General features: G+C 39.8%; 2 protein-coding genes and 1 long non-coding RNA gene across 5 annotated transcripts; 1 reads left to right on the forward strand and 2 right to left on the reverse strand.

Annotated features, from left to right (window-relative positions):
- Positions 1 to 1541: 1541 nt before the first annotated feature.
- LOC145443446 (rhomboid-related protein 2-like) lies at positions 1542 to 14263 on the forward strand. Of its 2 annotated transcripts, none has more exons than XM_080321413.1 (7): positions 1542 to 2031; positions 4364 to 4489; positions 6348 to 6490; positions 6656 to 6768; positions 11504 to 11604; positions 11674 to 11731; positions 13736 to 14263. In XM_080321413.1, the coding sequence occupies exons 1-7, from the start codon at positions 1999 to 2001 to the stop codon at positions 13984 to 13986; spliced, it is 825 nt and encodes a 274-aa protein (XP_080177539.1). In that variant the 5' UTR covers positions 1542 to 1998; the 3' UTR covers positions 13987 to 14263. The 2 variants fall into 2 exon arrangements, with proteins under 2 accessions (XP_080177539.1, XP_080177541.1); XM_080321415.1 differs by lacking the exon at positions 1542 to 2031 and adding an exon at positions 2070 to 2207.
- LOC145443587 (uncharacterized) lies at positions 8407 to 10333 on the reverse strand. 2 transcript variants are annotated; one of them, XR_013916477.1, is made up of 4 exons: positions 10085 to 10333; positions 9617 to 9759; positions 9420 to 9545; positions 8407 to 9004 (listed from the first exon to the last, which is right to left on the reverse strand). It is a non-coding gene; the product is annotated as an uncharacterized LOC145443587 (long non-coding RNA). The 2 variants fall into 2 exon arrangements; XR_013916476.1 differs by having other exon boundaries at positions 9420 to 9541; positions 10085 to 10331.
- A 913-nt stretch (positions 14264 to 15176) lies between the features above and the next one.
- LOC145443444 (uncharacterized) lies at positions 15177 to 27103 on the reverse strand. Its single transcript, XM_080321411.1, has 10 exons — positions 26866 to 27103; positions 24270 to 24387; positions 23377 to 23527; positions 22438 to 22603; positions 21584 to 21670; positions 21324 to 21505; positions 19232 to 19317; positions 17953 to 18105; positions 16133 to 16368; positions 15177 to 15465 (listed from the first exon to the last, which is right to left on the reverse strand). The coding sequence occupies exons 1-10, from the start codon at positions 26896 to 26898 to the stop codon at positions 15361 to 15363; spliced, it is 1317 nt and encodes a 438-aa protein (XP_080177537.1). The 5' UTR covers positions 26899 to 27103; the 3' UTR covers positions 15177 to 15360.
- Positions 27104 to 27320: the final 217 nt, after the last annotated feature.

Here is a 27320-nt window from a genome sequence, read left to right on the forward strand (position 1 = left end):
ATCATGTTGTAAATAGGCTGACTATAGACATTTGGTAAAACAGTACTGTGAGGGACTGAATATCTCGTTCACTACTTACAGCATAACCTTTTAGTTGACCCGATACTTTTTACGGCTGTCGCCGAATTCATTGACTCTTGCCACGCCTTGCTGTGACTTATTGAACCCTTTCATATGTATTTGTCTTGAATTGACTATTCTTTACGATTAACTTTGCACGTGATACACCAGACCTTTCATGGTGATATGCACCACTTCATGTTTTACCATCTAGAACAATATTAATATTTTACGAATGGTATTGACGAAATTCAGTCATGAATCAGAAGTTTGAATAATCACCCTATGGGGTGCAAGACCAACATTGAGTAGAGGCTGCTCATTCTATAGGGGTCCAAGACCAACGTTTGAGGGAAGGGTTGGCAAAGTGCTGTATCAGTCCCGATTCTGGCTACAACCCATCGTAATATGGTACAGATTTACAGTGATGGTTGTCAACCCTTTGTGACCTCACGGACCGTTAAAACTTCAGAAAAAAAATGTCTCGCACCGTTACACCTTCAAATATTTATGAAGAGCTTCTTGGAGTTGCAGAACTTCAATATACAATTTATGAGTGATTCTGTTGAAGTTTACGCAAGGCGAGACTTGCGAAGTCCTGCTAACACTAAATTGATCGTGATTTTTAGGTATCCTTTGAAACATTAGATTATGTTTGCCAGGCCTTATAAAACTGCTAGTATCGCTTATTTGCACTGTCGGAATTTAACGACGTTTGTGTGAGAGTCATCCGCAGCTTTCACAAATAACTTCTCAATAAATTTAATTGATGTTTTATTTCCCTCATTAATGGACAAGCGTCCATCTCCACGAATTTTGGAATTGAGATATAAAATTCCAATATCTGTCGCGGACCGGCAGGAATTGTTCCATGGACCGGCGGTTAAGAACCGCTGCTTGTAGATGGTTGAAGATAGAAATGTTGAGTAAAGAATTGCGAAATAACGATTGATGCTAGTTTCAAGTATGGCCACAGCAGAATAATACCTCAGGCAGCTGAACAGAGAACGTGTGTAACGTATAACGATATGAGTGTTTCTTATAGAATCGCACTATACTACATGTAGGCCTACACATCGAGTATTTATTTACTTGTGGATAATTCGTTACGCAATGACGAGCAAAGCTAATACTCGTGACGTCATATTGAGCGGTGGCATTTGCAAATCCTACATTTCTATATCGAACCTGATATAATATTGCACTCTTTCTTGTTCACGAATAGTCAGTTGTCATGGTCCTTTTACCAGTAAATAGTAATCGTTCTTTCACAAAAAAATCGATTAGATGTGCGAAATAATCGATTACGATTACGATTACTTCGGATTGTATTCGAAAGTAATCGATTGCGATTGCGATTACTTGAAAATGCTGTAATCGTCGTAATCGATTACGATTAATATTCACGATTACCCATATCTGCACTGATTATGTCGTTATAAGAGTATGGAAGATGTGAGAAATTCAAATGTGTAAAAATAATTTGATATTTTTTTTACCTTGCCTATTACATTGCACTTTGTGACAATGCTGTGGGTTGTTCGCGGCTTCACAGATATGTCATTTCCAGTAACGTGTGTAGCTTTGTACTAGATGTTTCGTTTGCTGCGATACGATTGAACCGGTTTCGAGGCTTCCACAGAGGAAATAGTGTCGAAACTATAAATATTGTCGATAAACTAACTTTTTCTGTACTCGAAAACCAACATTTTGTTATAATCAACTTGTCTCAATAAAATTGAACTCGATCCAGATTCGAGTACTCGAGCCCTTGTAATTTTACACTTCACGGTGTATTGTATACTAACGATAGACTTCGTTCGATATGTCGATATGCCGCTGTTTTGAAATGACAGTTTTCATTGGTTCATCGATAAGATTATACTCTGTAGAAATAGAAATCCGCCACACCATCATTTGCAAGATATCATTGACACTATGCTACGCCGGAATGTGGAAACTGACAAGAAGGTAAAGTTTCAGGCGGGGGAGTCAAACCCAATACCACGTCGGTTCACATAATGACTGTCTTTAGCTAGATATCTTACAGGGTTAACCTTCATCCACAGGCTCATCATTTTCATCATTTTAATACACCACAAGACTGCGATACAATGAAAGATTAGACGGTGTCGAAACGACTTGGAGTAGTCGTCGAAATCGGGCACCATGGCGATGTAAAACAGGAGGCATGCACACTGAATGAAAATAAAAGAAGATAATATAAAAGGACGGGGGATAAGAAGGGGGCGTGTGTCGGAAGGTTCGCGTTTACACGTACCGGAACCTTTCAGGGGTTCGCACCGTCCCTATTTAAAATTGAAGATATCGCTCGCCAGTGGCGCAGCAGAGCTAGGAGTTCTCAAATGGCCATAGGCTCTTATCATACTGTAGGCCAGTTCTCTTAAATCAGCTCGAATATAGAGTATTTTAAGGCAGGTTTATTCAACTATGAATTTTTCTGGCTTTGCTGATTCTGTTATATCTAGCCTCCCTTTTATACCTTGCTTATCTGCAGTGGTGTGAACGCAGTAATCGTTAGTACTCAAGTAGAAGTAGCGATTTGCAGGTACGTAAAAAGTATGCTAAGTATTCTTGGACTGTCGAGTAGAAGTAGGAATAGTCTAAACCAGTGGTTCCCAACGTGGGTGATATCGCCCCCCAGGGGGCGATTTGGTGGTCTAGGGGGGCGAAAATAACGAAGGGGGCGATAGGGGGGCGAAAACGGACGAAGGGGGCGATAGGGGGCGAAAACTACGAAGTGGGCGATAGGGGGGCGATGGTGCGTTAAAACCCCCAATGGGGGGTGGGGGGCCCGAAATCGAAGGAAGCCCAAAATTATTTCGTGAATTAACATGAATGATAGAGTAATTTTTTTAGAAATTCACGCGACTTTGTCAATAATTTTTCGCGCTGCGCGCGATTAAATATTTTCATGTATCTTGCTGTTGGGGTCCCCGTCACCCAACAAAAATACGCATGATTTATGGAAATGGGAGACTTTTGCGTCGGCCATTACTGCGCCAATGCAGTTAGAGGCCATGTAACATGCGACTCCGAGAAGTGTGCAAGAGCGATCAGCAGCGAGAAGACCTTGACCGAATAGGAATGCCCTTGTGCTGACCGAAAACTTCGATATATATATGCATATATTTTTAATTGTCCATAGGCGCCTCAATTGCCGGCGTCGAATGTTCCTGTCCTGGCGACCTTAACCCTACAGGACAATTGACATCCCGCAAGGAAAAAATTAAAGAAATACCAATATGAAATCATGTGCGTCTTTTAGTTTGGTACGTTTTGACGATTTCCATATCTTCTGACATAACAGATATAGGAGGTCACGAAATAGCATCATGTAAAGAAGTCAACATAACAACGATTCTGCCCGAGTATGTTTAATTATTATTTAGGGGTCCTACCTTTTCCAACATACCACATCGACCATATTGACCGATTCAAACATGAATAATTATATAAATTTGTCGCGCTTCGCGCGTTTAGGCGAAATACGGTGATCCACCAAACAGTACATGAAATAGGGTATAGCTGATGTGTAGCGAAAAAAGGCCCACTGGCTGAGGGGGTCTGGGGTGTAGTTAATCACCCCATGGGGCCAAATACCAACAATTTTTTCGGGGGGGGGGTGACGATGAAATGCTGTTTTTCGGTTCCCAATATTTGGGGGGCGATGATCGGTGTGGAGCTTCAAAAGGGGGCGATGAGTCGAAAAAGGTTGGGAACCACTGGTCTAAACCATAATCCATTCAGTAAGTAGCAAAGGCATGATATACTTGAATCAGCAGCAGAATAGTGTCTGTCTTCGTGTTTTGTCATAAGACCGACTTCAATTAAAATCCTTAATCTCGGCGACTTGCTCGGCACAAACTATAGGACGGGTTTACCCTGCCTCGCGTATGCAAATATTTAGTGCTCTAAAGCTTCTTTGAATTTTGACACGCGCGCCCGTTCATCCTTTATGAGTCATAGATATGATGACTCATAGTAATCGCGAGTGATGGGATTGACTTGTATCAATCAATCAATTAATGGTCATATTGCATTTCCATCTGCCAAAGACTCACCCACAATGTACAATGCGATATACAAGACACACAATGCGATGTAATGAACATAGGGGGGGGGGGGTAGTCAAACGACCATCTTCGGTTCTGGACGCATCTACTTGTCTGTATATTTTATTTTATCCCGACTACTTGTTTGTTTTACGTTATCGATTTGCACGATTTACAATTGAATATTCCCCCTCTCTCTTTCTCTCTCTCTCTCTCTGCGTTAACAGCGTACCAAGAGAGAAGTATCAAAGAAGACGGGACTCTCCGTGTCCGGACTACGAACCGACAAAGGGGTCAAAACAATCGGAAACCATTGTTCGCCGTTTTTAATGATTTCAGTCAGCATCGCGCAGGTAATAATGAATATTCAATAATGAATCCACAAGAGAAATTAAGTGGCCCTTGATTTTAGAATGAGATTGTAATTTGATTAACGAAGTGCGAGATCATTAACGTTCATCAGGGTGTTAAAGATAGTTTCCCAATTTCATCGACTCGTTTTTGAAATCGTCATAATGTCTATAAATGCTGCTCACCAAATTTTGCTCGCAATTCCAACCAGTAGAAACCGACCAGGATCAAACTTGTAATGGTGGTGGCAGATTTCGTGATTTCGACAAGACCTGAAATCGTGTTCCATGCATGCCTGAACGAGAAGTGATGCTTTTCCAAGCGTTTTCAGGTTGACAAAGTCCTGTGATAGAATTTGTCAGTGTATCATAGTTGTCGAGTTGCGTCACTTTCATGGACGGACACAGGCGCGTATAATTGTATTACCTCGAAAGGAAATGTGAGTATACCCAGTCAATCTTGAAGTCATCCCGAATGGCGAAGATCAATAATAATAATCAATCAATCATCGTCATATTATATTTTCATGCGACCAAGACAAGGGGTGGGCAACCTGCAGCCGCAGGAGAATATTTGTGCAGCCATGGATAGTTGGACACGTAATTCAATTAGCCTGTGTTGGCGGCCGTCGACATGAAAATTGAATTAACGAATTGATTCCCGAATATTCGAGAGATTAATTAAAATCTGGGACATTTAATTGATCATGAAATTTTTTTCGCGCGCGATTCAATGCGACTTCATTTTTCGACTTTAATATAGTAGTGGGTTAGGGTTGCATTTAAAACAAACATGTTTAAAACAATGCCCCAATTGGAAACATGTTTTTTATTGGTTTTTGTGTTTTTTTCAAGCCACGAAGTCACTGATATTCGATTGTGACGTCATAGTGGATTGACATTGACAATTGAAAGAATAGGGTAAAAATAGCTCCTTTGACGAAATATATGTAGCCTACTATTGCTGTTGAACCGACTATTTTGAAGGTTCCAACCATCCCATATTGGCCGCAGACTCATACAACATGTTTTCTGTAAAGTATTTAAACAATTATGGCATAATTTTACAACTTGAAAAATAATTTTTTTTTTTCAAAACATGTTTAAAACGAAGTGTTTTAAAATACCGTTTGTTTCAAATGCAACCATAAGTGGGTATAACGATGCGAACAGAGGAGGAAAATGGTGCACTCCATTTACAAATACCAACTTGGAATCGTGTGCTCCTTACGAAATAATTTTGTTTCTGGTACGTTTGTGAGATTCCAATATCTTACCACTTTACCGAAAATCCTGATGGGAGGCCAAGAAATAACAGCAGGCAACAAAGTGACTAATAACAATTGGCCCAACCGAAGATGCATGGTCACATGGGCTGAGAAAGGATACATTTTTGATAGCAATATGTGAAACTACTAATATTAATGACGAAATTCATTCGCGAATCTGAAAAAAAAGTACCAGTCATTACATGACCACTAGCGATTTCGATTCTTTATAGTAAGACAATATGAAAAAGTTGATTAATCCAGACTTCATCGGAAATGGACATGGACAGTTTGAGATGAATATTTGGTGTCCAGTCAGTTCATCGCTACAATATGACCTGCTGGAATGCGTTTGTGAATAGCAAAACTGTTGGCCACCCCTTATCGAGACACACACAATGTACAATCGATAAGACGCATTGCGATATAATGAACAGATACGAGGATGCCGAAACAACCAGTTTTTTTTTTAAATTGACATCCACCTCCGTACCATAGGCGCTTATCGTTGCCAATACGCTAACTCCCGCGTATATGCCCCATATGCGGATCTCCAATTGTCCTGCTAACAAGGTTGATCAAATCTCGTGCAGGTTGCAGTTTACATGTACTACGGATTTTCGCACGGCGAGTGGATGACCTACCACTACGATCTTTATGAAAGCCCACTTGTATTTGATACGGGATACAGGAAGCAAGCGTGGAGATTCGCGTCTTACATACTCATTCATCTCGGGTGAGTAAATCGAAACGAATGATCGCATGAAGTGTTCAATGCACTTCATAAGTTGCATGTAACTAAGGAATAACTAACCTATAGTTATCCCTAATGAAATATTGTCTTCATGAATAGCGCGTCGGGAGTTTGTTGAAGGTTGCTTGAATTTGTATACTTTGACAGTCTTGGGCATCTCATATTGAATGTACCTGCTCAACTCATTCTTGGAATACCGTTGGAAAAGGTTCACGGGCACATCAGACTTGGAACCATCTACATGGCAGGAGTAGTCGCGGGTTCGTGACTATGTTGTTGATATCTCCTGACTCATTTCTCCTGATTGATTGATTGATAGATTGATTGTCGGCCAAAACAGTTTACAGCATCGTATTGTATATGCAGGGCGGGCCAAATTTTATAAGTATAAGTCTTGGTATATGGTTTATCTTTAAAAGATGGTCCAGTTCTGATGCCTCCCAGGCATTTATCAATCGGCAGATTCAACTAAGATTGAAACATTCTGCCTAAATATAACTAGAGTTTGCACTCCTTATAGCGCGCAGCAAAGTGATGCCATGTAGTTGAGCTATCATGCCCAGAATACTTATCGAAAATTCAATTTGTAAATCCAGCCCTCGTATATACTAAAATTTTAAAAGTTGGCTATATTGTATTGCAAGTGCCCATAATCTTGAATTGGATAGCACAATTATAAACTCTCAACTTGAGTATTTTCTAGAAGTAGTATTACACCAAAAGTTGACCACGTCAAGGGATATTTCCGTCAATGTCAAAGTGCTATGTACACTTGGTACCAGACATGAGCATGAGGTAATCGTGATTTGTAATCGTAATCCATTACGACGATTACAGCATTTTCAAGTAATTGTAATCGCAATCGATTATATTTGAAAATAAATATGAAGTACGTGATCGTAATAGATCATTTCACATACCTAATCGATTTGTCTGTGAAAGAACGATTACTTTTTACTTGTGCGTACACGTAGGCTTTAAGATACCATGACATGAACTGAAAATTCGTGAACTTGAACAAGAAAGATTACGATAATATATCAGGTTATTGATAGCCGAAACGCAGGAATTACAAACGCCACTGCTCATTATTACGTCACGAGTATTAGCTTTGCTCGTCATTGCGTAACGAGATCGAATTATCCACACGCACTGCAGCAAAGTCACTCAACTATGACAAGTCGTCCGACTAATAAGCGCAATGTTATGATAGTACTGGAGCGCAAAATGTTGCACAAAAGTCCGTCGGCGCTAACCTGCGGTAATGGAAATCAGTGCTTGCCGACCTTATATTTCGACTTTTAACGGTTATTTCTCGAGAATTATTTGGCTGTGTGGGATTTCAAGGATTGCAGTATGTATTTCAACGATATTAAAACGAAATATTTCTATATGGTTGACCTTCAAACGAAATATACCTTATATATGCTGCAATATCAATCTTGGCGTAGACCGAAAATATTACTAGTCGGGATGCAGGATTATTGCTGGTCATGACCGTCCAGTTTTACATTCCACCATAGCCGCACGAATTCCATGACCTGGTATCACTGCCCAATGGAACTGGAGTACTCACTGACTAGACAACCAACCTGCAAGCAGACAGCTACCACCCTTCACACCAGGATTTCTGACTAGCCTCCGCTTCTAAACACATGTCTGCAGCAACTTTTATGCAATAGATGAGAACTAACATGTAGAAACCTTATCCTCAAAGTCCTCAGATGTAAAAATAAGTTTTTTATTATTTTTTGTCTTATACCTGACCTTACAGCACATTTCCAAGCATACTGGTTTCTCCCTCGTACGATTCTTCGTTTCTCTTCAACAATTCTAAATCTGACAACAAATTTACGGGTGCTTTCTGTGCTAGATCCAAGTATTTGGATGACACGAAATATAGGTAGTCCCAGCCATTTATTGAAATTTCCATCAGATCAAAACACCTCAAGATGGCAATATAAGGAAAACAATTGAACAGTGTCTAAATGATTTGGATCGGTCATTTTAATCAGTCCCGCACCTTGACCAAGAGCATGTAAATAAGAGGCATATACACTCCAGGAAAAGAAAACATAAAAAGGACTAGCAATAAAAATGTCAACATATCATATCACAGTCCTGCAGGCCGAATTGTATTCATTCAGTAAAAACAGCTTGCATGTAGACTTAGACATGCTTGACGACTGCCGGTAATGTCCATTCTCGGTAATAGCATTCTCGGCAATGGTTTTCTCGGTATTGGTATAGGACCGGTTCATGGTGGGCTGGCTGCACGAACATCGTCCAGTGCACCACGAAAAAATGAACGATTGGTGAATGTCCAACCCACCAGGGCCAGATAGTATAAGATACGTCTGAGAGCGATTCCATGCATTCATATTCCGAGTCATCAATTTGGGGTTCGCATGGAATATGGAATTGAGGTACCGTCATCATTTTCACAAGAAGCAATGAATTCCGTTGATGTTGCATGATAATTTCCCGCATGCAGACCTGAATAAAAATATAACATACTAAATGAATAAATACACTAAAATTGATCTCGTACCAAACTAAATAAATTTGCGAGTGCACCCTTTGTGGACTGCCCAAACCAGAGAAAATCAAGGATGCGTTTTGCAGACAATAGCAACTGCGTATGGCTACATTACAAAGTATGCTCGATAGTCAAATGCCGGCTTCAACTGGTTTCCATGTAGGCTATTATTGGAAATTTCATTTATTGACAGATGTAATCATTTTAAAAATGCTCAAGGTCACTGATAATGACAAAGCACAACAATACGATGAAAATGATATTGCCACTTTAAGAAATTCAGGGTTTGTGAGAACCCCCGACACTGTTCCATAACCGAGGGATAAGGTTTCCAATGAGTAAAAGGTTGTGCAGCATCAAACAATGTCTTACCTGTGCAGTGTGCAGCTGTTCTCGCAACATCATATGGTATCGTGATTAGTGACGGATGGTTGAATATGCTTGACGGGTAACTCAAGGCTGATCTTAGATTATCAGCAGATGGTATTTCATTCCTATCTGCAAACGGTAATATACAATGCTAACCAATGGTACTCTTCAGCACTCAGCAGTATACAACTGAATCTTACCAGCCAGCCGCTTTCCACATCCGCACGAAGACTCATCCGAAACAACATGTACCACCTTGACCGGTTTGTTAGCAAGCGAAAAATAATTTCAAGACTCCAAAGTCTTCTCTCCATTGGTGGAATTCTTCCAGTGAAATCATATGCTGCATAAAATATAACCCATGATTAGGATAATATAAAGACACTGAGGATGAACCATGAACGTGTCATATCACTAGGCAATGATCAATGCTGATGGTCACCTGAGACACATCAAATTTGTATTTCAGTATTTTTATTACTCAATTGGTATATACTCATAACAACAATGGACTGTATCAAGTTAACTTCACACCATATTAGTTTTGAGAAATTAACAGTCCACATTTCATTGTGTACCGTATGTGAAAGCTAAAGGTCTCTATATTTGACTGTTACGAACACTACATGTACTACAGTAGACTTACTACTAATACTACGGTACTGTACCTTTGATCCCACTTCTTCTGAAGTGACGACGTTGAGGATTGGATTTCTTGGGAAGCGAAATAGAACAGGACAGTCTCTGTCAGACACTATTTTGCTAATTTCTTGAGCTATCCTTCCTTCATGCGTCATTTTCTTGACCTTTCACAGCACATCCAGCCATATTTGCGCCGCGAACTCCAAATAATCCAACCTACAACGACGTTCGCCGTAAGGCGCCATACTGCATAACATCAAGTTGTGCAACATTTCTCGCTCCATGAAAATACGTTCGGACGACTTGTCATAGTTGAGTGAATTATTATAGTTCTCCAATGTACGTGTAGTATTGTGAATGAAGAACACCGACATGCGGTATAGCAGGTTGTCAATACACTTCCGTCACAACCATCTCGCAGCAGGGTAATAATCACCACTCTGCCTATAGTTTCAAATAGTTATAGTAACGTACGTATATGTTTGGTTACGCTTAGTTAAACGCACTGTGAGTCAAAAATTAATAATAGTCAGATTATATTTTCATCGGAACAAGACACACACAATGTACAATGCGATGTAATGGACAGATATAGGGGAATGCTGAACGACCAGTTGCCCGATACCACAGTTCCTTTTTAGGTGTTGCCTCTATTCCACTCGTTTCATTCTTGGTGAGTGCATTCTTTCGTCGGGTCTTTTTTCTGGGCTTTTTAGTCGCCGTAAGAACAGCGGTTGAACCCGGGCCGCCTGGGCGGTAGGCGCTTATCGTCACCACTACGCTATGAATGTTGCTGCTTCGCGATGGGTGGACAATGGGCATACGATCACCCCATGTCTTATTGGCACATATTTTCACTGCCCCAAATACTAGGCTTACCATACGTCCTCTTTTGAGAGGATTTGTCCTCTTTTTTGAAAGTGTCCACGGAGGACGCCCTTTTGTCCTCTTTTTTGAAAATTTAGGTCAGATTTAGAGCAAAGTGCGAGTGATATGCCGCAAATTAGCAGAGAAGTGACGCTCCGGCGGATATTTCAGAACGAAAAACGGTGAATTTAGCTCTGAGCGAAAAGATGACCTTTTTTTTTTTTTTTTTTTAGTCATCCACCTAGCAATGTGGAGAAAAAAACGGTATTTTGAGCTCTGAGCGGCAGTGATGACCTTTTTTTTTAGTCAACCGATCACAAAGTGTGAGAAATTCACCGGTGCTACTCCGGTTTTGCATCTTGCAAATTTCTGAAAAAGTGTCCTCTTTTTACATTTTCAAAATATGGTAAGCCTACCAAATACCCGCAAACCATCACGTTCGCGAAGTATTATTATGGTGATCTATAGTTCAGAAATGCATTGACTTGGCGAGCTGAACGATCTTGATTTCGGTGCATTTTGCAGCACGTGTAGGCCTAATCAATTATCCCACCGAATGGAAATTTTTCATTTCACAGCGTCGCTAGCGTCATCATTTTTTACTCCGTGCGATTTGTTAGTGGGAGCCAGTGGGGGCGTTTACGCCATATTCGCGGCGCATCTAGCCAACGCCATCCTGGTGAGTTACACACTTGGACCGTTCAATGAGGCAAGCAATGTCAAAGAGACATTACATTTGTTTATATAGAACGGTAGTGATGTCACGAAGAAAATCTCCGGCCTCGTTCAATGCGTACTCGTATTAAGTAAGTATACTTAACAGTTCCTTTGGTATTAGTTGATAAATTTGTTCTTTCAAAGAGATTATCACTGTTACACGACGTTTTTCGACACTATACCATTCTTATTGATATACTCCCGTGCAGTGCTTTTCAACCTTTTTGAGCTCCGTTCGCACTTTTTTTGTAAAATAAATTTCATTCGCACAAACCAATTGAAAATTGTCATACAAAAAGAAGATGAAGATTTTTAACATTCTGTTCAGATGTGCAACAAATTGGCTACTATGTATCTTATGCTATCAAGTGCGTCTCATTAAAAAGGCAACTTTTTCCCCCCGTTTTGCTTATAACTAACAATTTCACTAAAACCTTTCTCGGCCAAACAAGTTTTTGGGTTTTCTACAACGTCTACTATAGTGCTTGGATGATCTGGTCTTAAAATCTGTTCCGCACTCCTATCCAAAATACAGCGTACTTTTCGCGAGTGAAAAATGCTTGCTGGCAAAAATTGTTTTTGATCGCTGAGAGAAAGAGAGAGATATGGTATTCTTTTTCGCCTGCATCATCGAGATGCTTTGACGACGGAGATGCAATACGGCCTTTATAGTAAGGTCATCTACTCTGCACCCCCGGTTTTTTCTCCTCCATGCTATCCGTGATTGCTGAGTGCCTAGCTGGATAGCCGCGGATATCAGTTTTCGAGTCTTTGGTCTGACCCGGCCGGGGATCGAACCCACGACCTACCGTGGAACATGCGATGCAAAAAGATCAAGGATCGTAAGCACAATAGAGCTCGCTACCTAATGAGTTATGATACGTTGCTCCAACTTGTGTTCTGTTTTTCTTTTCGATTTCCCATTTTCGGTTTCGCAAGTAGAAGAAAAGAGCAAATAATATCTTACGATACCGTGTGTTCTACTCTTAAGCTCAATATAACTTGAGAATTTCAAACAGTTTAATAGCGGTAAAGCAGCTTTTAGACTACCACAACAAATCTGAGTTTTTGTGGCATCTCGCGACCCGAGCCTCACCCATGAAAAGGAATTCATTTTTAATATTACAGTTATATGCTACGATTTTACATGTATGACATAGGCTACAGAACGCGCAACCACAATTCTACCCATCACAGCTCCACCATGTCTTCCAGAAAAACAGTCGGACAAATCTTATCAAGAATTCTCATGATAAAGCCATTGGCTACGGTGCCCAACACAATGACCTTGGATTTGTAAAAACTATCGCAAGATTTTTTGCAATAAATTCAACAAATATGTCATGTCATACATATTAACAGATAGCTTTGGCACCGCGTCGATCATCCAAAATTATATCCTTTGCGGTCCATACTTTAATAACCCTGGAAGGGGTAAAAATTTGCGTTACAGTAACTTGCAAATATGAGTATGTAATTATTGTATTTACCACTATCCTTGTGCCTCGCGCTAATCGAACAGTTATTACGAAAATATGATGATTGTTTAGCGAAACAAAGCAGGAAGTCAATTTGACGTCATTTAACGTCCTGTCGTAGGCTCAGACGGGCTGATAATGTCTGCCACTACACCAGTACACCAGCTTCCAAACCAGGCTTTTGGCTACGTAATAATTATAGTGCGAATACATTTATTCACTACGGCTTGTGACAGCTACGATTAGCGATGCGGCTTTATTAAGTTTTATTATATCGTCGCCACTACAAAAGCTACACTGACCTTAAATTTCCTATTAGGTTTATTTGAATTTTTTAAAAATCCATCACGATTCTCATTCGCACTTGATCAGGATTTTCATTCGCATCACCTTCGTCATTCGCACTGCAATTTTTTTCATTCGCACAAGTGCGAACCGTCACACAGGTTGGAAAGCACTGCTCTCGTGGATTAGAGCGCATCGGAAAACATAGTGTCGCATTAGTCGAATCATATTATTACAATCAATATTCGATTCGCTTTCGAGCACTCCCAACCTTATTTATGGGCGATTCATGAATGTTACTTAGTAATTTCGTACAATTCCTACTTTCAGTGTGCTTCGATTTCGGTTGCTCCATATGTAACGGATTGTGTTCTTTTTCGCTTGGTGTCGTCAAATTGTCGTCCGCTGCGCATGTTGCCGGTGCCCTGGCCGGTCTGTGCGTGGGCCTCATGGTATTGAAGAATTTTAGGAAATCTGTCGCAGACAAAGCCGTGTTCTGGGTTGCAGTATTGGCTTACGCATGCTTGATGATATTTGCTATTTTTTGGAATGTGTTCTGGGCCCGGGATGACAGCTGTTAATGAGAAGCGAAATTGTTTATTTCTATTATTTCTATTGTTTCAATTTTCGCACAGCAGATTTTACAGGTAAAATCGTATTTTGTAAGTGATGCATGATCCGGTTCGGTGTGTTCACTCATTTTGTAAAGATATTTCATGTTGGTCTTCAAATATTATGATATCGATTTCGCCTTCCATGACATACCACCACAATTTTGTCGCTTTCTTTTTTCAATTCCATCTTCTTTTACTTTTCATTCAGTGTGCATTCCTGCTCTTACATCGCCTAGGCCAAGGTAGGTGTCAGATTCCATGGAATACTTCTAGTCGCTTCGACATCTTCCTTTCTTTTCATTGTATCGCATTTTTGTGGTGCATGGAACTGATAAAATTGCTCATAAACCAGTGATGATGATATGAAGTTATTATGATTCACGGTTTTCGGTTAGGGCTACGCACAATAATTGAAATACTGGAATGCGAAACGTGTATATTGATAGTAATGATGCTACGTTGAGTGATGATGAGAGACTTTTTTTCCGAGTATCAAAATAACACGGCCCCTGGCCAGCGATAGTTTTATTTTCCACGGGTGTTTTATAGTTTCGATAATTTAGTTTATTCATGAAATCTCGATTGATTGTAACGAAGCGTAGAAAACGTGTAATGGGATACAAAGCAGCGCAAGTTGGTGGGAGTGACAGTTCTAGAGTGATGAATATGTAATATTCTTACAGAGTGCAATGAATTCGGTATAGTTGGAAAAGGAACGAATTAATATTAGTTTATGTGTTTTATAACTGTGATCAATTTCGTGGCAGTCGTGGCTAGTCACATGATTGAACTTTACAAATAATCCATATTGTGTTGACGTCATGATGAGATGCCGTAAGACTCCCACCATTCAAGGCCTAGTACACGATTCCGAATCGTATCAATCACCTGCTCCTCCATTAGGAATTTCCCTTCTGTCGATAGACTAATCTTCTGGTGGTTATCAAATAAGACACGGTATGCATACGGTGGTGAATTATGTATCTGGTGCTAATTCTTCGTGGAGAAAGGTCCTCAAACCAGTAAATTTCCCACGTATCGCCTGTCGGTCGTAAAGCACTGGCCAGAGCTAAACACCAAATCCACCTTTCTGTCTGCTTTGGCAGTGATACATCAGCTTCGTCAGCAGCCTTGCATTCTAGGTATCGAGATGTTCGTTATTACTTATTATACTAATTTTATCAAAGGAATCATGCCGGCAAAAGTGATGTACAATCTGATAACACTCGAGTGCAGCGAATTAGCTACACCGGATAAAATCCGAACCTTTTACAGTTACATACGTAAGAAATAGGCAATGGCGAATTGAATAAAGAAAAACAGAAAAACAAAGCTTGCTCTTCAAACACAGGCCTCTTGGACTTCCGAAATTTTCGCGTTGTAAGATAAATTTCGCGAGAAATTCGAAGACTCCTCAACTTTTTCGTCGTTGTTAGGCGGCACTTCCTGTTGAAACACAAAACGAGTTTTTTATAAATGCTGATAAATGTAAACCAAAGGTAATATAGCATTATTAAATACAGCAGAACTCACACTCATTTGCAATACAGCGTATTTTCAGACTTTCATTTCCCATCCCACTTGAAGTAGTTTGGAAATCTCTTGCAAATCTCATCTTCTACTTGTGATGAAGTAGAGATTTACACGGATACTTCTAATTCTACTTGCTGAATAAATTACCATACCTCTGCATTGAAGTGACCGATTTCTTATTTTACTAAACTTGAGCTATCATCTATTTAAAGACGATTAGTCATTCTGTGTTAGCCACATTTTCTACATTCACTTAAAGTTTATTTTAGTACTTCTACTCGTATTATGTCATTTTTGGACTACTTTGAGCACCTCTAATTTGACAAGGCGGTGTTGAACATGTTCACTGTTCGGTACAGATCTGAAAAAATAGAGAATATTCAGCTTCTTCAAATTAGATTAGAATTAAAATGAGAGTATAGAAACATTTTACAAATTAGATTACAATTGGTTTACCAGCATATCACTGTAATCTGTCTACTTAAACAACTAGAATGATAGTTGTCCAACTGTGACGGAAGCCTGCTGTGGTAAACACTCCTATTATGCATCTATGTATTTACAGATTAAGATAGATTACCGTATCTCGCAGAACCCCATACTGCCTTCTTTTTCTCCTGCAAAAATAAACGGCGCCGCAGAGAAGCGCAGTAAAGGCGATGATGCAAATCGCTAAAGCCGCTCCTTGCGAGGCCGACTTGTTATCTGTTTTGGTCTGGTTGAAATTGCGAGACGTGACTTTCACATCCGTACATTTCAAGTTGTGCGTTTTTTCCGGTAGACAGCAATATCTTCCCGAATGGTTCTTGTGCGCTCCTAAGACATAAGCAATCAAACTTCACAAACATATCCTCTACATTTACGTACATTCTTAGCGGAAAAGGTGTGTTTTTTTCACCCGTGCACCACCCCTGATATATGGAAGTGAATATGCACCCATGGTACACGAAACCAGAACCTACCTCAGACTTATACCGCGGTAAGAATCGAGTACAACATTTTAATTCAAATTATGCAATGCATGCACTTAGGGTCGTAGGAAGTAGTGCGGAGCATGGACCGGAGCCGTATTGGATATCCGGCCGGATTTTTTCCATTTTGGTCGGACCGGGTCGGAGCCGGATCACGACTTCTTGGAGCCAAACATGGTCACTATACAGCAGTGCAGTATGCCTATTGCATACCCACTGCAATGTGTGATGCGTCAGTGAAGCGGGGTCAGGGGAGGCAGTGCCTCACCTATGTGTACTAGATTTCGACCATTTTTACTGTAAAAATCACGCAACTTGCCTATTTACTGTTTGAAAATAAAGCGTGAAAAGAGAGGTGAGGCATAGGTGACGCACGGCCGAGCCAGGCCAGGCCTTCCCTGTGGTAGCGCAATTCATCGTAACTATCATAGAATTTATATTAACTGATATCAATCGAATTTAATTGTCGCGCTGATTCCGATTCGAATTCTCGATCCCCAAAGTATTCAGCAGTAACACCACGTTACGCCACACGCCTACTTGCTAACAGCGGCTATACAAAGTTATACGTTAGGAATCAAGAACGAGGATAGCTATGGCGTTGTTTGTAATTTGAAATTGTAATTGTGAGTGTCACTTCCACTGCAGTTCATTTCTGACCAATGCGTATCTGAAAACTGCATTTTGATACAGGCGGAAGATTTAATAACAAGTTGCTGCAATATTGGTAAACTGAGCACAAAAATTAAAATTTCGCAAAGAGCCATATCTAATGCCCAAAAGAGACGTATATGGCTCGCGAGCCATATGTTCCCGACCACTGTACTGCATGTACCTTATAATCTACCACAAAGAATATAATGCCGGTCGTACACCATGTGAAGGTAATTTGTAGCCTTACAATTCATGTTTCATATGCTGGTATACGACCAATCGAGGTTTACAGCCTTCCGCAGTGAAGAATAGTTTCGAAGCTATAATTCCCGTAGATAAATAACTTTTATAGTAGCATTCGTGGTATGATTCCAGCGCTCGGTAAAGTCACTTTTACTACTCGACTCGAATCATGACAACTAATACTTTTCATCATCATTTCATTAAAATTTTTATCAAATCAATGCACCACAAGATTCAGATTCGAATACTCAAATCAATGTTCCCAGCCCTATAGGCATCAGTAATGAAATACTTTGAAGTACTTCAAATAAATGTTTCCTATTCTCCCTACTTCCTCGACTACTTGTACTTGTAGCTGACAGTTTTCTGTTTTATTATGCAAAACTAGAGTTACTTGCAAATCTCTACTTCTACTTCTACCCGAGAACCAACCATCTCTGTTATGTAATCTTGAACTAACAACATAAAATAGATGCACATTGTATTACAAAAAAAAACTCCGTCGATCTCTTAAAAACAGTGTATATCTCACCTTGTATAACTAATTCTCCTTGCCTTACTACGAGTCGTTCGTCTAGATGCCCCACTGGCATATGACAAGCCGAGGTTCCGTTCTTTTTCATAGATAATATCGTCCACGGCGATTTCAGCGAGGAATCCTTGCATGGTAACGATGCGGTGCTATCTGTAATAATTACACGGATAGAAATCACACAAATACACAGAACCCAATAACGATTTTTTTGTGCAGGCAATTAAAACGGAAGTAGCCTACAATTGATACCTTTACTTGCGATTATGTTTTACGTTTCCTTTAGGTAGTTGCAAGAAAAAGCTACAAACGCCACCATATCAAATTTGTTTTCCGGATACAGCCCATGATTACTTTGCAGTTACCTCTAGTTTTGCCAGCAAAGAATGATCATTTCTAACGTGATCGTGAAATTGTTTACGCGAAATATCATTGAAATTATATACAACCTTCAAGATTCTCGAAACTGATCCAATTAATAAGCTGGCTTTTCGGAAATAACTACGTCTCATCTAAAGGTTTTATTGAAAGAACAAGGAACTAACGAAAAAAGACGTCATTTTGTCGTCCTCGGACGACCATTCACTTTTCTTGAAAACAAGGACAAATCCTTCTAAAAAGAGGTCTGATTTCAATCTTTCTGATTTTGAGAAGTTCATTCTGAACGTAATCGGCGGATGGTCAGAAACGAAGTAGTTAAACTTTTTTCCGATTACTCAAATATCAGCGGCCTCATTGCACTACTATTAAAATGGTTATGTCTTTAAGGTAGTTTCGCTTCTGCTCAACGGTTTTATAGGCAAACTACTACCGTTTCACATTTGAAATTTTGCAAAGTAAGTAAAAGTTTCAGGATTTGCTTGCATGACTATTGTGAGTCAAATTACCATAACAACGGTCTAAGTAGTCACCGTCGATATTCAAGTAGAAGTAAAAAATGCCCCCCTGCATTTCTACTCAGTTAGAAGTAGAAGTAGTCGTATCGCCACATATGACGTCACATGCATGGCATTTCGAATGATCGAGGCGAACAAATACGTCAATGTACTATTTTGTATCGTACGTGAACCCCTTCTGTTGGGTAGGTTGGCGTATTTTGATTAAAGTCAACACCAAAATACACAAACGCCAGAAAATACTGTCTCTCCCGACTTGTAATAGAGTTGATATGTACGTCTTACTCCCACTTCTACTCGATTACCATCGTTGACTACTTCGATCTCCTCTGGGTATAAGCTATAGATAAGTTACATGCTGTCAGCATCGGAAAAAAACTTACTCGCCGTGACTTTGAGATGGCCGACGTGGCTTGGCGATGCGCAAAGAAAAGCAGAATCAATTGTCGTCAGCGGTGAGTAACCATGGCTGCAATGGAACGATTCCAGGTATTGAGTATATTGATGATCATTTCATAGCCCAGCATATTCCGCAAGCATTCACAGTACATTCTTTTTGCTTGATCGTCTTGTAACCAGATTTATAGTTCTCATTGTGCATGTTCAAATGTATAACTAACGACCAATAAAAATGCAACCAATTAACTAAAACAAAACTAACTGAAAATAGACAATACGAATCACTGAATTGCAAATGAGCTGGGAAATATTAGATATAGAATCGGTAATTCAAAAGGCTAGGGTTTCTAGTTTGAAAAGGGAAGGTTTCGACCCCCAAATCCACCCCTTGCTACGCCCCATTAGTGGCGACGACTCTGAGACAGGAATGGCTGTAAGAACACCACACAACAGTACATCGGTATCACGAACCACGCGAAACGTGTCTTCCAGTTGTTCGGGAACTATATTTTCCTTTACAATGCGCAAATAAAACTAACTAGAACTGCTAACTTCTCAAAATTTGCTACTAAAAATTCAGTAGTTAGATATTGTAATCATCATTTTATTAAAATTGTAATCGAATCAATACACTGCAAGATTGCGATATAATGAAAAGATAAGAGATTGCCGAAACGACCTGGAGTAGACTTCTAATCAGACACCCACCTTTGGTCAACAGCATGTAAATACAAAGCATGCCTACTGTATATAAGAAACGATAACGTAAAAGTAAGGGACTAAAATGAATGCGCATGTGTCGGTATGCGAGGTCGATATGATATGTTAGACCAGAGGTGTCAAACATACGGCCCGCCAGATGATTTCATCTGGCCCGTGAAGCAATCTGAGTAGATTGAAAGATGCTTTATATCCAACACATAGGCTATGCAACAAATGTTGGGATGTTTTGAAGAAAACACTTCCATTAAATAATCTCTCAAGAAAGCAATAAATGTTGAGTATGTTCATACGCCCCATTATAACCACCCGACTCTGGTGTTGTGGTTTCACTCCAGTTCGAGTTACCACTATAGGAACAAGTCGGTCACAGACACCCAATTGGAGAAGAAAAAAAGTGCACGTTGAGTCCAGAGTTTTCTGGGGAAATGGAACAATAAGCATAGTTATTCACACAAGCGAAAACGCCAATGTCGAACCATTACATGCAGTTTACATGGAGAATATATTTTTTACACAAAAATATCATTCAAATATCTGTGGTCACACTGCTGTGTCACTTCCAACTCAAAAGGTCCTCAGAATTCAGAGAAACCTGAATCGCGATTTAATAATAGTGAACCAAATTGAAACGTCCGAGTTTACAGTTGAATCTCATGTGATCCTCACAACGCACACACATGGCTAACGCCACGTTACGGCTAAAGTAAAGGTAACATAGAGTTAAGCCGAGTTATATAATGGTCACCGCCACTGTTTTAGGGGTTCATAAACACAAGGTCAATCAAGGAATTTTAACCAATTCCATTGCTCGCGAATAAAAGCCCTTCTCCTATGGTCCGTGATATGACTGTTTAAAGTTGATAGTGTTGGATTGAAAAGCAGGGGAATTAGGTAAAATTTTCGAATCAGTTGACTGGTGCAGCCCGCGAACGATTTGAAGGTGTGAATCCGACCCGCGACGTAATTTGAGTTTGACACCTCTGTGTTAGACTGCGGTTTGATAATCTGGAGGGCTGACTAGTATTCATCGTTGTCATATAGGTAGTCAACTGTCAACTAGCCATATTGGTAGTTTGTACGAGTCTGTCAGGGATATTCCACTGGTATCTGGTAGTACATTATGTTCGCTGTATATTGTTCAGTATAATATAGCCTCGCTACCCAAGTAGACCAATCCATGCAAAATATGTTGACCGTTGGACAATGGGCACGTCAGAGATACACGATTTTCATTCAAAGTTGGGCCTATTTCTCTCTCGACTCTACTAATTTACCTGTCATTTCGGAGAATAGCAAGCAGTAACTGACAATTTGAAACATAATCATGAATAACCTGAATAAATTGCAACTCACCAACACCGAATATTGACCATGTTGTGAAATTCTCTGCGCGTTTTGGCTAATGTATTCAACCACTTTCTGTATTCGCACGTGCGAAAGTCGCATATCCAAGGATTATGGCTCATGGAGAAGTGCCGTAAAGTACTGTTGATCGAACGAAACCAGTCCACGCTTGCGTTATTCAAATAATTATGCTAAACGTACAATGGGAATGGTATCAAGGTAAGTATATGACATAATATGTTACTAGAAATGAATGATAATACACTTACATCGATAGTCAACCATTGAATCGCGCGTAACTTGTTGAAGGAATGCTTGTGAATCAAAGTAAGACTGTTTTGTTCCAAATGTAACTCCTAAAACAGAAGTGTCAGATCATATCAGAATGTTCAGAACATGTTGCATATGTGTGCATCTGTTGTATATATATTTGTATGTTCAGAATATTGAACGTGATTTTGTGACAATTGGATTCCCCGTGAGGTATATTCGTAGATATATGCTTTATGCAGAGTTGGACGGCCAGAAACTATACAGCATTTCCAAATTAGAATTAGAATTAGAATTAAGCTACCCAGTTTTTCCAAATTAGAACAGAATTAGGATTATAGCTACAATTTTTTTTCTAAATTAGAATAAATAAATTCGCGAAAACTTTGAAACTGAATCAACCCCAGTTCATGTCACATCATAGATCATTATCATAAGCATGAGAATGGCATATGACTGTCCAGCAAGCTTGGCTCGTTTCCCGCGATACAGTTCTCCCGTAGCATTTTCAGAAAACCAGAAATATTATTAAAATTAAAATGAGAGCAATGAAATATTCCGCAAATTATAATAGAACTAGATTACTGGCATTTTATTCTAATTACTAAAATAAGACAATTATAATTATCTAGTGTGGCTAGTATTCTACGTCGCTACTCAAGTCTTACATTTGTACTCAATTAGAAGTATAGCAGGAGCAAGCCGTAGAAGTAGGTAGAACTTCATTGAGTACTCAGAAGATGTATAGCAATGCTTCGTTACTGACCCCCTCTGCGGGTTTAGTAATAATTTCATCACCAGATGACCCGGAGGTGTAATCTCTCGATACCACATTGTAATGACACATACTTACCTTCAAGTTGATTAGATTGTCGAAGACATCACGAGGAATCTTTCGGATCTTATTGAACTCGAGATGCAAATGAAGTAAAGTTTTCAAATCGCTTCCAAAAATTTGTCGCGTGATAGACGTTAGGTTGTTGTGAGCGAGATTAAGATAAACCAGATGCTTCAATCCCCTGAACAAAATTTCAAGAATATTAGCCGTTATAATCAAGATATTCGGTTATAAATAAAGGTGGTGCATTCTATAATAACTGGCAATTATCTGAAAACGGAAGCAGGAAACAATATTAAAATCAGTGAGGTTCAGACGTGGTCCCTAACGCAGTACTTCTACTGGTTCCGAGTACTCGAACAGTACTATTTTCTTGCACCATTTACTCAAGTGGCTAAAGACTGATTGTACTTCTACTTGAATAGTTTAACGCAAAACTACTTACTTGAAACACTTTGGATTTTGTAACGTAGAAAGCAATTTTAGGATATCATTGGATCACTTCTATGAGAGAAATTACCGTCACGAATACACCATATTTACGTTGTACCGCACGGGCATTTGATATATATTTGAGAATCGCGTCAATTACTATAGTTTCATAGGTAATTATGCGTTGGTCGCGAACATGAATAATGCAATATCTAGAAATGGCCACTGATTGAGTGTTAAAAATACTTTTGAAAACTAATTATTTAGTACTTTTCACAACTTTTATTTTCTACGTACACTTGAGCAGTTTCGACATGTCTTAGATATCACTACTTGTACATGGAATTGAGTCGAATTTTACTGAGTTACTTCTCCTCCTACTTGAGTGACTATATTGTCCACCTCTGGTTGTACATGCCAAAAATACCTAGGCAGAAATGCTCGCATTCTTAGTGGTAGCCCTGATATACCTTCCCTGCGTACCATGTGACCAAGCCCAATAGCAATAATCTGTGGACCTACGAGAATGAGCTGTTGCTCAGAGCCCGAAGATGATTGCTTGCGATCGTTAAATTGTGTAATGAAGGAAGTGCTCGAAAGTTGGTGTCTTTGATTGCTGTGATCATATTGCTGTCCAGCAGCAATTTGGTAATAGTCGCGTTTGGGTGCCATTCTGCAATAAAACACAGAACAAAAATCAATTATAGGCGTAGAAAAGTATGATCAGTCTACAAGGTAACAGACTTGTACAAACTACTGCATTTTCAAAATACGCAACTAGAACTGGAACTACTATTAACTGGATTCAATTACGACGCAACTCATTCATTTTGATTTTATCGAAATCGGATAGCCTTTTTTGCAAATGAGCTATGACATATTGGGGATAGAATCGGCATTTCAAAATGACGGAGTTACGAGTTTAAATGGTAAGGGTCTCGACACCCAAAACTCTACCACTCGCTACGCCACTGTCGGTAGTGATGGCATCGCAAAACAGAACGCTGTTATCACGATTACGCCAAACGACGACGCATGTATTCTAGTTGTTCGGCAACTCGATTTTTTTAAATGCACAACCTTAGAAATAAATAGAAATAGAACTATTTACTCCCTTTTCAATTCAAAATGAGCCAACTATTCAGACCTTAACCTTTTCTTACCACACGAAGTAATTTCCTAAAGGTATGGGTAATGGCTCCTTCCACTGTTTCCTTCTACTGCGTATTCTTTATACATTAGATTAGATTATATCCTTGACAAATCTCTTTCCAGATTAACACTACTTGCACTTGAGTAGAAATGCAACACGATACTTCTGCTACTATTTGAGTACAGGTACATCATCATTTTTATACAAATGTTAGTTTAGTATCACAGCCTACGCTATACGGTATGAATTTGCAATTCCGCACCTGGGACGCTTTTCAAATTCTTGTGCGAGCAAACGATCAGCTTGGCTTCTATCGTGCAATGTCGGTGATGTGATTCGCCTTTTGACGCTTCGCAAATCTGCCATATCGTCCACAAAATCTGAACACACGAGACTGTAAACAAAAATGCCTCTGGCTTGGGAATCATGAGCAGTTGCGGTTGGACGAGCGATGCTTGAAACTGCATTTGATACATATAATTGTCTTATCAAGGGAATATCAAATAGACAGCAAATATTACTTTTCATTCCATATATGTCTCATCTTTACACCCAGATGGGTGGCTAATTTCAAAGACTGCTCCAGGCCGTTTCTTCAGCTTCCTATCTTTTCATTTTATCGGAATCTTGTGGTGAAAATTGTGAACAGTAAACCGAACTGGCATATTTGTTCTCGGCGAATCTGAGGATCCCACTAACTGTAGCCTACTTTATTTTACACTGTGTAGAAGAATTGATTTGTATCCCGAAACTGTTATGATTTCAACGTTGCTCAATGCTCAATTGCTCAATGCTCATACTTTCATGTAAGCCTTAGTTTAGGATATGTCTCGATGTTTTTGGGTTTTACCCAGGCTCCAAGCATGTTGATTTTTGACATTTGAGGAACCAGCGCTGCTATAACTGCCCATAATAAGGAATCCAATTTTCAAATTGATAGAACATCAAGTTTGTAAAATATTCGTATCTTTGGCCATATCTTTGCCATGTTCATTGTTCACGTTTGTCAGGCTTGATCACGAACAAGATTTCGCCGATAGAAAACGAAAACTTTACACAAAGTTAATTTTCTCAAAAATGGGCATAAGCTACTTTGATTCCTCAGCGACGATATGTCTTCAGTGAGTGATCAAATAAACTATAGAATTTTTATTTATAATCCCAATTTTACTGAAGTGCGAACCACGAATGAGCTCAGATGTTGATTGCGGTCCTCGATCTAGAAAATGCCTCATCAAACAGCCAGTACCGAATAATAATCCATACAGAAATAAGCTTACACGATTTAACGCTTACAATCAAGCAATAAGTAAACACTGTCAGCAACGTAATCGAGACAAGCTTGAGGGAATCGTGGAAACCTCAAGCCTGTAAAAGAAGAATTTACGGTTTCAAAATCGTCACAGGCGCGGTATTCCAACCGCACCTCTGTAGGCCTGCACGCCCACGTTATAAGAGATACGTTGACTTGTCAATATCTCTCTAATCCATCCAGTATAGCCTACACCAGGGGCGGGCAACTTCTCCACTCGGCGGGCCGGATAGGGGAACATGAAGATAAGGCGGGCCGAATTCCTGAAATTTTTTATGAGTTGTGGGAACTCCCCCCGTGGGAACGCGCCACAGATCTGTCCATCCTACCCTTTGCACATGCAATTCAGAGACGCACACATTCTATAGCAGATGCGAACTATATCTGGTATTAGGCGACCAACTCACGGTCCAGCCTAAATCAGTGATATGAATGTGCTAGAAAATCAGCGTGTAGGTGGCTTCCAGTCGCGCGAAGCGCGAAAATTTTTTGAATAAATGAATGAATCTGATCAATGATATGGGTGCTTGTATAAGCAAGTGGTTTTGTCGAAAATTTACGGCACGTAGTTATAATTTGGAGCATTGATCATGCCATAAGAACATTGTCGCAGATTATTCACTTCGGGCGGGTTCATTCTTATTTAATAATTCATTCAAGAATCCTGCAACCCCACGGCCTCGGGCGATTCTGGTGTATCTATGATACTGTATTCCCACAATCAAGACACGTATACGTAATAACACTAAATCGCGCGAAGCGCGCAAATTTTTTTAGTTTGAATCCATTTGCCCGAAAATATTATACTATTTATAGATATTACGAATATCCTCGAAAAAAGTGGGTATGGCATGGCCCAATTCGTCCCTGGCTACGCCAATGCGGTGGACATCAGTTGTATTGGAACGTCGCTTTGTTTTGGTAATGTTGATGGTCGAAAATGTTTGTGCCCTATAGACGCGGCGACGCGGGCCACATCATCACGTATGACCGAAAACTGTCGGCGGGCCGCACAAAATCCCGTCACGGGCCGGATCCGGCCCGCGGACCGTATGTTGCCCGCCCCTGGCCTACACCTTGTTTAAGATTGTGGGAATCAGACTGGGTTGGACAACTAGAGAGAGAGAGAGAGTCTTTATTTATCAATTTGTGAAACGTTTTACGCTCTCATTTGAATCCTGGTGTAATTTCTGGTTATCCTGAAAATGCATCAGAACTGTATAGTGCGAAACGAGCCAAGTTTGCTGTACAGATATTTGCCATTCTCGTGCTTATGAGGATCAGCTCTGATTTAATATTAACTTACCTGTGAGTTGTATTTCTTTGTGGTTCGAAATTTAATTCAATTTCACGTCTAATCCAAGTTAAAAAGAAAATGTGTCGAGTCGAATCTGATTTGGAACAGCAGAAAATTTTCTCGTCCGACGCTGATTACATTTTTGCCACGCCTCGTTTCCGCCCAATTACCATGTTTTCTTGGACAATCTACGTCTAGTTGCTGTGTCTACTGTCTATACAGCGATTGATTATTATCAAATATGATTACCTGAATAAAGTAGTTATTCCATATGAAATCCATCTCGGCTTTTATCTTCCACAATTCACAGTAGAGCTCATTTCAGTTACGACTCAACACGAATACGCCTACAAGCAGACATCTCTCTCAGCAATTTCAATTGTCATTCCATATTCGCCCGAGGCTGTTCTAACCGCCTCCGAAACACGGGCGCTTTTGCGAAGATTTCTTGGCGGCGATTTGATTAATATGTAATTAAATGTAATTTGAGATTAAAGAATTGTGATGCCTCTACCGAACGCCTGTCCTTTGTACTTCATTAGTGGTTGAAGATTGAAACTTCTGGTAGTAAGTATCGCATTACCGGTCAATTCATGAGAAGGTATGGTTTCCACAACGCGAGATAGCAGTCTGATATTAGCTTCGTACTTCGTCTGGAAACGTATTGTTATCTCGTAAGATCACGTTTCCCGAACATACCGTTC

Source organism: Botryllus schlosseri, chromosome 7, assembly GCF_051294905.1.
Source record: "Botryllus schlosseri isolate E-star chromosome 7, Bs_hap1, whole genome shotgun sequence".
NCBI classification, from domain to species: domain Eukaryota; kingdom Metazoa; phylum Chordata; class Ascidiacea; order Stolidobranchia; family Styelidae; genus Botryllus; species Botryllus schlosseri.

Coding starts and splice junctions, on each gene's coding strand:
- LOC145443446 (XM_080321413.1), top strand. CDS start 1,999: ATGCTACGCCGGAATGTGGAAACTGACAAGAAG. Junction 6,491..6,655: donor TACATACTCATTCATCTCGG/GTGAGTAAATCG, acceptor ATACTTTGACAG/TCTTGGGCATCTCATATTGA. Junction 6,769..11,503: donor CATGGCAGGAGTAGTCGCGG/GTTCGTGACTAT, acceptor TTCATTTCACAG/CGTCGCTAGCGTCATCATTT.
- LOC145443444 (XM_080321411.1), bottom strand. CDS start 26,898: ATGGATTTCATATGGAATAACTACTTTATTCAG. Junction 22,604..23,376: donor CTGAGCAACAGCTCATTCTC/GTAGGTCCACAG, acceptor AATTTTGTTCAG/GGGATTGAAGCATCTGGTTT. Junction 19,318..21,323: donor ATGGTCAATATTCGGTGTTG/GTGAGTTGCAAT, acceptor GTTCCATTGCAG/CCATGGTTACTCACCGCTGA.